At 42.0% G+C, this 8,855-nt stretch overlaps 1 protein-coding gene across 1 annotated transcript; it reads left to right on the top strand.

Annotated features, from left to right (window-relative positions):
• The first annotated feature begins 206 nt into the window (after positions 1-206).
• On the top strand, positions 207-2,581 carry LOC131164900 (pentatricopeptide repeat-containing protein At5g66520-like). Its single transcript, XM_058122441.1, has one exon. The coding sequence runs from the start codon at positions 605-607 to the stop codon at positions 2,210-2,212; it is 1,608 nt and encodes a 535-aa protein (XP_057978424.1). The 5' UTR covers positions 207-604; the 3' UTR covers positions 2,213-2,581.
• Positions 2,582-8,855: the final 6,274 nt, after the last annotated feature.

The following is an 8,855-nucleotide window of genomic DNA, read 5'->3' as shown; positions in this document are numbered from 1 at the left end:
AATAATTTAAGTTATGGACTTAAAGACCTATCCCCTTAGTGTTCTTCTATTAGCTTTCTATATAGTCCCATTGTAACATAACTATTAACCTACTAAAGACAAGAAATAGATAGACTGGAGAAGAGGGTTGCAATTGGTACAAATTTTTCAAACCAACCACAATAAATCATCTGCATGAGGTGAACTATGACAATTTTGGGTTCCTATTATGGTCTTCTGTTAGACTTTAAATTCCAATTTGTTAAAATCATCTTCCCTTCAAATTTAAAATTGCACTCAAAGACCAAGCAACTCTGTTATGTTATGAACTCATGATTCACGAACCCAAACATTTTCTTCACCTTCCATACCCAAAACAAATTTCAAATTCTCACCCCTCGCTGCTCTCAGCACGGCTTCCCCTCTCTTCTCCCTCCCACCATGTCCTTCCATCCCCCAAATCAAGCAAGCTCATGCCCGCATCATCGCTTCCGGCCTCGCCACAGACGCAACCCTCGTTGCTCACCTTCTCTCCCTCCTCGCTCTTGCCCCTTCAACCCCCTACAACTATTCCCTTTCGATTTACCAATCCATTCACTACCCAACTGTTTTCGCCGCCAATCACATGATCAGATGCTTCGCCAAGAGCGACTCGCCTTGCCAATCGGTTGTTCTTTACGGGTCTCTCCGTCGAGGCGCTGCGCAGCCCAACAACTATACTTTCCCATTTCTCTTGCAAGCTTGTAGTAAGGCTCTGGCCGTTGCAGAAGGGACCCAAGTCCATGCCCATGTTGTAAAGCTGGGTTTCGGCCAGGATGTGTACATTCGAAATGCTTTGATTCACTTCTATTGTGCTTCTTGCAGAATAGGGAGTTCCAAGCGCGTGTTTGATGAGAGCCCTCATTGTCGAGACGTTGTTACTTGGAATACAATGCTGGCGGCTTATGCTAGAGATGGGCAGATTGTTGTTGCTGAGAAGGTGTTCGGAGAAATGCCTGAAAGAGATGTTATATCTTGGAGTGCAATGATTATGGGTTATGTTCAGAATGGACGGTTGGAAGAAGGTTTGGAGTGTTTTAAAGAGATGAGAGAGAACGGGTTGATCCCAAATGAGGCTATACTGGTTTCGGTGCTCTCCGCAGCAGCTCAATTAGGCTTGCTTCAACATGGTCGGTTAGTTCAATCCATTATAGAGTCCTTGAACTTTCCGATGACGGTTGCCCTTGGCACTGCTCTTATTGACATGTATTCAAAATGTGGGTGCATTGATCACTCTAGGAAATTGTTCAACAATATGCCCCAAAGAGATATTCAGTCTTGGAATGTAATGATCTGTGGGTTAGCTACACACGGCCTCGGAAAAGAATGTCTTGCACTTTTTGGAAGGTTCTTAAGTGAAGGATTCCGTCCTGTGAATGTGACCTTCATTGGGGTATTGAATGCCTGCAGCCGAGCGGGTTTGGTTAGCGAAGGACGCCACTATTTCAGGTTAATGACTGAGGATTATGCCATTGTTCCGGAGATGGAGCACTATGGGTGCATGGTTGATCTCTTGAGTCGTGCTGGTTTAATATGCGAAGCTGTCAAATTGATTGAGAATATGTCGGTTCCACCAGACCCTGTCTTGTGGGCAACATTACTTGGTGCGTGTAAGATTCATGGATTAGTGGATATGGGTGAAAAGATAGGGAATAAACTGATTCAATTAGATCCAACACATGATGGACATTATGTGCAACTAGCTAGTATTTATGCCAAAGCAAGGAAATGGGAAGATGTGGTTAGAGTTCGCCGCGTAATGGCCGGTCAAAATACAAATAAAGTTGCAGGTTGGAGCTTGATTGAAACTCAGGGAAGAGTGCATCGATTTGTTGCAGGGGATAGAGAGCACGATCAGTCGTTGGAGATATACAAGATGCTTGATGTTATTGGAACAAGGGTAGCAGAAGCTGGCTACTTGCCAAACATCTCATCCGTTCTGCATGATATAGGAGAAGAAGAAAAGGAGAATGTGATCAAGGAACACAGTGAGAGGCTGGCAATTGCATTTGGTTTTTTGGTCATGGCTGCTGGGGACTGCATTAGAATAGTGAAGAATTTGAGAATCTGTGAGGACTGTCATGAGGTGAGCAAGATGATCTCAAAGGTGTTTGAGAGGGAGATTATAGTAAGGGATGGAAGTAGATTTCATCATTTTAAGGAGGGCAACTGTTCCTGCCTTGATTTTTGGTAGAAAAGAAAGATCCCCCTACTTTTTCACAGTGGTTTCAGACTTTTCTCTTGAACCATCTAAGTTATGTCTTCAGAGAGGAGCTAAGAAAGAGTTTCATGTTTATTTTGCAGGCATCTCAGCGCCAATCATTGGGTAGGTGTGGTGATCTATTAATTTTTATGTGAAGGTCAAAATATAATCTACATTAGGATGATAGGAGTTGCTTTGCATTATTGAAGTTTGATGGTACAATTAAAGTTGAGGAATGCATGGAGTGAATGGCAATTGTCCATTCCAAAAAACATACCGATTAACTTGGAAGTTATTCATGTAGCATTAGCTTGATGCTTCTGAGAATTATATCACTGCATTCAGGCATGACTTAGTTTACATGTTTACCAAGTAATTATTAGTTCACCTTATTAAGTATCCAGCACTTAAAATGAATAAGGTTTATGTTTTGTTCACAATATGGATATTTATAGAGATATGATGGAATACTAAGTCGCTGTTTTTGGAAGTATGAATTTCGAACCTTTGATTTGAATTTGGATGGATTTCGATAAACTTTAATACAATTTTACATTACATCTTATTCAAATCCAATACAAATTCAAATTCAAGACCTCCCCAAACATATGGTGTGAGTTCAGAAATTGATATTGTGATGGTAATAGTTATTTCTTATTTATTTCTTCATGTTGGAATAAGAAGACATTTCCATGATCAAATTTAGGAATAGTTATTTCCTGTCTACGTCTTATTGTGAATTTATAAAAAATTTCACATTTTTATTTGATATATGGTAATAGTATACATATATATAAAACTATTCAATTCTTAAGAATGAATTCCACAAATCAAACATAACAAAGAATCTCCCTACCTTAAGATCTACTCTAAAATGGTTGTCACCATGATTCCGTAAGTGGCTACTTCATCATATTCATTCTATCAAAACTAATAAAATACATAAAAATAAAATTGTAAATAATTGTGGCAATACAAAAAAAAAAAAGTGTAATAAATACTTAAGAGACCTAAAGGATCCTCTTGAGGCATTCACGGATGATCCAAGCAACAACAGAGTAGATGATTTGATGACAGATTCAGTTGATGCATGGCTGCATGTGCACTTGCCAAGTTAAATGATGTCGTTTTGATTTGTTAAAAAAAATTAAAAAATTAAATTAACGCGCAGGTGCGTGCATTGACACACCTAGCATTAATGGAAAGACGTCGTTTTGGGATGATTTTTAAATTTATAGATATGGGGGCCAAAACGACACCGTTTTTGCCTCCCCCCCACCTTTTCCCAGTTGTCTTCCTTACATCTCCTACGAGCCTCCAGCCACTAGAGAGACCATTTTTTTACCACGGTGTCCTCTCTCTCTCTCTCTCTCTCTCTCTCTCTCTCGTTTTCTATTGCTTTCCGTCCTTTCCCCTACCTACCCAAAATTTTTTTCCTCCAAAGCATGTCTCTTGCCCTACAGCTGCCCTTGCAGTGCGGCTTCAGCAGCTACGTCAGAGCTGCACTTCTACATCCCTTTTTTGAACATTTTATTTTTTTTTTTCTGTCTTAGGGACTAGGCTCCCGCCCCCCGGGGGGGTGGGGGGGGTGGGTTGGGGGCGGGCACTCAGGGTCTAATGTAAAGATAGAAATAGTGGATATTATTACAGCGGTGAAGATAAACCAGAGAAAGATATTGTATCAAATTTCATACATGAACAGGCATAACAGGCATCGCAGGCCTTTATATTTACAGAGTAGAAGACGAGAGATATTCCCAGGTAACAAACCAACAGAATGGAGAATAAAAAAAGAAAACTAAAAAATATTCCTTTGAAACAGAAAGAGATATTCTGAAGCAGCAATTTGTGGGGTATTGCTGATATGCTGCCCCGGCGAGCCAAGCAGTCCAGGAAGTATAGTGAGGCTCAATCTGAGAGAGGCAAATCTGGAAGAAAATAAGGGCTTGGTGAAGATGTCAACGAGTTGATCTTTGCTTGAGAGGAAAGAGACCCAAAGAGCTTTGGCCTGAATCCGATCACGAACAAAGTGATAGTCGACATCTACATGTTTGGTTCGAGAATGCAGCACAGGATTCATAGAGAGATAGGTCACACCCAAGTTATCACAAAAAAGGGTTGGGGGGGGGGGGGGCGCTCAGGGTCTAGTGTAAAGATAGAAATAGTGGATATTATTACAGCGGAGAAGATAAACCAGAGAAAGATATTGTATCAAATTTCATACATGAACAGGCATAACAGGCATCGCAGGCTTGTATATTTACAGAGCAGAAGACGAGAGATATTCCTAGGTAACAAACTAACAGAAAGGAGAATAAAAAGAGAAAACAGAAAAATATTCTTTTGAAACAGAAAGAGATATTCTGAAGCGGCAATTTGTGGGGTATTGCTGATATGCTGCCCCGCGAGCCAAGCAGTCCAGGATGTATAGTGAGGCTCAATCTGAGAGAGGCAAATTTGGAAGAAGATAAGGGCTTGGTGAAGATGTCAACGAGTTGATCTCTGCTTGAGAGGAAAGAGACCTGAAGAGCTTTGGCCTGAATCCGATCACGAACAAAGTGATAGTCAACATCTACATGTTTGGTGCGAGAATGCAGCACAGGATTCATAGAGAGATAGGTCGCACCCAAGTTATCACGAAAAAGGGTTGGGGGTGAGGATAAGAAAATGCCCAATTTAGATAAAAGAGATTGCAACCGTAGTAGTTCACAAGTACCATGAGCAAGTGCCTTGTATTCTGCTTCTGTACTGGACCTAGCAATAGTGGATTGCTTCTTGGATCCATGATACTAAGTTGCTGCCATAAAAGACACAATAACCACCAGTAGTAGATTTTCTGTCATCAGGATACCCTGCCCAGTCGGCATTGGTGTAGGCGGCCAGAGAAGAGTGTGTAGAAGATTGTAGAAGTAAGCCATAATGAAGGGTATGCTTCAAGTACCATAAAATGCGCTTAACACTCTGCCAATGAGAAACACAAGGAGCATGCATGTATTGACAAAGGCGATTGACAGAGAATGCGAGGTCCGTCCGGGTGAAGAGTAAATATTGGAAGCTCCCAACTACACTACGATATAATGTAGGATCAGGTACATTAGTGGAGTCAGAGGCAGATAACTTTGTGGAGGAGGACATAGGAGTGGTAACCGGCTTGCAGTTAATCATGTTGGTCTTGTTAAGCAAATCTAAAATATATTTGCGTTGAGAGAGCATGAGACCAGCAAAGTTGTGATGACATTCAAGACCGAGGAAATAATGTAAGCCCCCCAGATCCTTTAGTGGGAACTCAGTGCGCAAAATAGAGATAAAGTGGGAAATCACACGTTGACTAGAGCCTGTGATCACAATATCATCAACATAGACAAGAAAGTACACAGTGGTTGATTGATGACAATAAATAAATAAAGAGGCATCTGATTTTGAAGCAGTAAAGCCCAATTCCAGTAAACGAGAGCTGAGGCATGCATACCAGGAACGGGGGGCTTGTTTGAGACCATATAGAGCCCGATTGAGTTTACAAACATAGTGAGGGAATTAAGGATGAATGAACCCAGGCGGTTGAGACATAAAGACTTGCTTATCAAGAGTACCATGTAAAAAGGCATTTTGAACGTCTAGTTGATGAATCGGCCAACGAGATGACACAGCGATCAAGAGAACCAACCTGATAATAGTGGACTTGACAACAGGACTAAATGTTTCAGTGTAATCAAAACCGGCAAGTTAACTGTAACCTTTAGCAACCAGACGTGCTTTACGACGTTCAATGGAACTGTTGGATAAATGCTTTGTCTTGAAGATCCAACGACATCCAACAACATTTTGATTGGAGGAAGGAGGAACCAAGGACTAGGTATTGGTGGACATGAGTGCGTCAAACTCCAGTTAAATGGCGTGCCGCCATTCGGGGAACCGGGAGACTTGAGTAACAAAGGTTGGCTCCTCTAGAATAAGAACCAAAGAGGTATGAGAGCGAGGCGGAGGCCATGAAACAGTGCCATCAGGTCAGAGTTTAGGGTAGGACTTGTTGGCTTTGGCTCTAGTTTGCATAGGATGGACGGAGAGAGGGGGGATTGGAGGGCAAGAAGAAGAAGGAGGTGGCAAAGAGGATGAGGAAGAAGGGGAATCGAGGGAAGCCCTAGAAACTGGAGGGGGAGAAAAGGGGTCAAGTTCAGTAGAGGGAATGTGGGCCTGAGAATGAAAAGGAGGAGGACAAGGGGGAGTCCGAGTGGTAATAGGTAATAAAGGAGGGATGGGCCAAAGGAAGGAAGCAGGAGGGGAGGGAATAATAGAAGAATTGGGTTGGGCTGAGGATGACAAAGAGGTAGCTGAATGAGAAATAGAGAATGGGAAGATAGATTCATAAAAAATAACATCCCGGGAGATGTACATTCTAGTAGAAGGAACATGAAAACACAGATAACCACGGTGGGAAGAGCTATATCCAAGAAAGAGACAAGGAAGAGATCTGAAGTTCAGTTTGTGATTATTATATGGCCTCAAATTAGGCCAGCATAGACAACTGAAAATTTTTAAAAACTTGTAGTCTGGAGGGTGATGAAATAAGGTCTCAAATGGTGATTTGTTATTTAAGATGGGAGTGGGAAGATGATTAATTAAAAAAACAGCAGTAACTAATGCATTAGACGAGTAAATGTGAGGTAGGGAAGAGTGGGCAAGAAGAGCAAGACCAATTTCCACAATGGGTCTATGCTTCCGTTCGACCGAACCATTTTGAGAGTGAGCATAAGGACATGAAATGCGATGACAAATGCCAAATGATTTTATTATAGTATTAAGAGATTGGAATTCACCACCCTAATCATATTGTAATGAACGAATTTTTGTATTAAAGAGAGTCTCTACATGGCGTTTAAAAAATAGAAAGGTTGAAACAACATTAGATTTACTTTTCAGTAGAAAAATCCAAGTAAATCTACTGTAGTCATCAACAAATGACACATAATAACGAAAACCACCACGAGAGAGTAACGGCGCAGGGTCCCAAACATCGGAGAAAATAAGAGAAAGAGGAGCAGATGAATGAGAGATGAGTGGCCATAAGGAAGCTGATGCAGTTTGGCATTGCAGCATGAAGAACATAGATCCACAGATGATGAGGAAGTGGTGGGCAAAGACAGTTGAGAGATTATTCTGTGAACGAGTTGCATGGAAGGGTGGCCTAGCCGAGCATGCCACTGAGAGGGAGAAACACGCTCACCAACATGAGCTTGAGGTGAAGATGAGGGAAACACGTACATGCCATCCTTAGTGGGACCGCGGAGGAGAACTTTTTGGGTATAGGAATCCTTCACACAGAAAAAGGAAGAGTGAAACTCAAAATAAACAGAGTTGTCTTCACATAATTGTTGAACTAAAATTAAATTTTTAGAAATTAAAAGAACATGATAGAGGTTGGAGAGACGTATACTGCCATTTGAAGAGGAGATGGAGGAGCTGCCAACATGATGTATCGAAAGGGAAGAGCCATCACCAACATGAACCTGTTCGTCCCCCTTGTATTCAAAGGAGTTAAGGGATAGATTAGAAAAGTCATGGGTGAAATGATGGGTAGCGGTAGAGTCAGGGTACCAATTGGGATCAGCTGGAGGGGGAGTGTGCTGGAGAACATATGGGCTAGAAGTTATATGTGCCGAGAGAGAGGGTGGAGGGGGGGGGGACTGGTAGTTGAAGTTAAAGTGATGGTAGCAGGTAAGAGCAGTGTGACTAGGCTTATGACACACCTAACATATAGGGCTATTGGGTGAATGAGGAGCAGGGGAAGAGGAGAAGGGATGACCACCACGTCTGCCGCGACTACCACGACCTCTGAAGTTGCCCCGGACATGAGAGAAACCATGGCCACAAGAGAAGCTGGACTTAGATTTTGTCTGAGTGGAGTTAGCAGAGAACTCAGGAGAAGCTGTAAGGGTGGTGGTTTGATGATTTAATTTGGCCTCGTGTGCGAGTAGATAACTGTAAACTTGAGCAGGTGTGAGAGGATCCACACGAGTGGAGATGGATGTAACTAGAGAATCATAATCTGAGCCTAAACCAACCAGGAGAAATGTGATGAAGTCGGATGAGGAAAAAATTTTGCCGGCCATGGCAAGAGAGTCCTGGAGTAGCTTTGCATGATGGTAGTAATCAGCGATGGAATCGGAGCCTTTCTTGAGAGTGGTGAGCTATAACTGAACATGCATGATACTAGCATTTGATTTTGCCAAAAAGAGATCTTCAAGAATTTTCCATACCTCTCGAGAAGAGGAAGCCATGAGAACATAAGCAATGAGCGATTCAAAAAGAGAGGAAATCAGAAAACTAATGATCGCTTGATCTTGTTGTTGCCAGGCGAGGTATTCTAATAACAGTTTGTTGAGTGAAGGAGGAGAAGTAATAGAGCCATCCATGTAGCCATATAGATTCTACCCTTTGAGATAGGGGATAATCTGCACCTTCCACAACAAGTAGTTGTCATGATTTAGCTTAACTGTGATTAGATTGATAGAAGGTGGAAGCACAATAACAGACGATTGCTAAGATGTAGATCCAATGGGAAGATCATCCATGGAAAGGGGTGTTGTGAGCTTCAGGCAAAGACCCCAAGTAAATGGTAGTGAGTCCTATTATAGCT

The sequence above is a fragment of the Malania oleifera genome, chromosome 9 (assembly GCF_029873635.1).
Source record: "Malania oleifera isolate guangnan ecotype guangnan chromosome 9, ASM2987363v1, whole genome shotgun sequence".
In the NCBI taxonomy this organism is placed as follows: Eukaryota; Viridiplantae; Streptophyta; class Magnoliopsida; order Santalales; family Ximeniaceae; genus Malania; species Malania oleifera.
The sequence above is the reverse complement of the archived record's forward strand: the minus strand, read 5'-3'. Positions and strand labels throughout refer to the sequence as shown.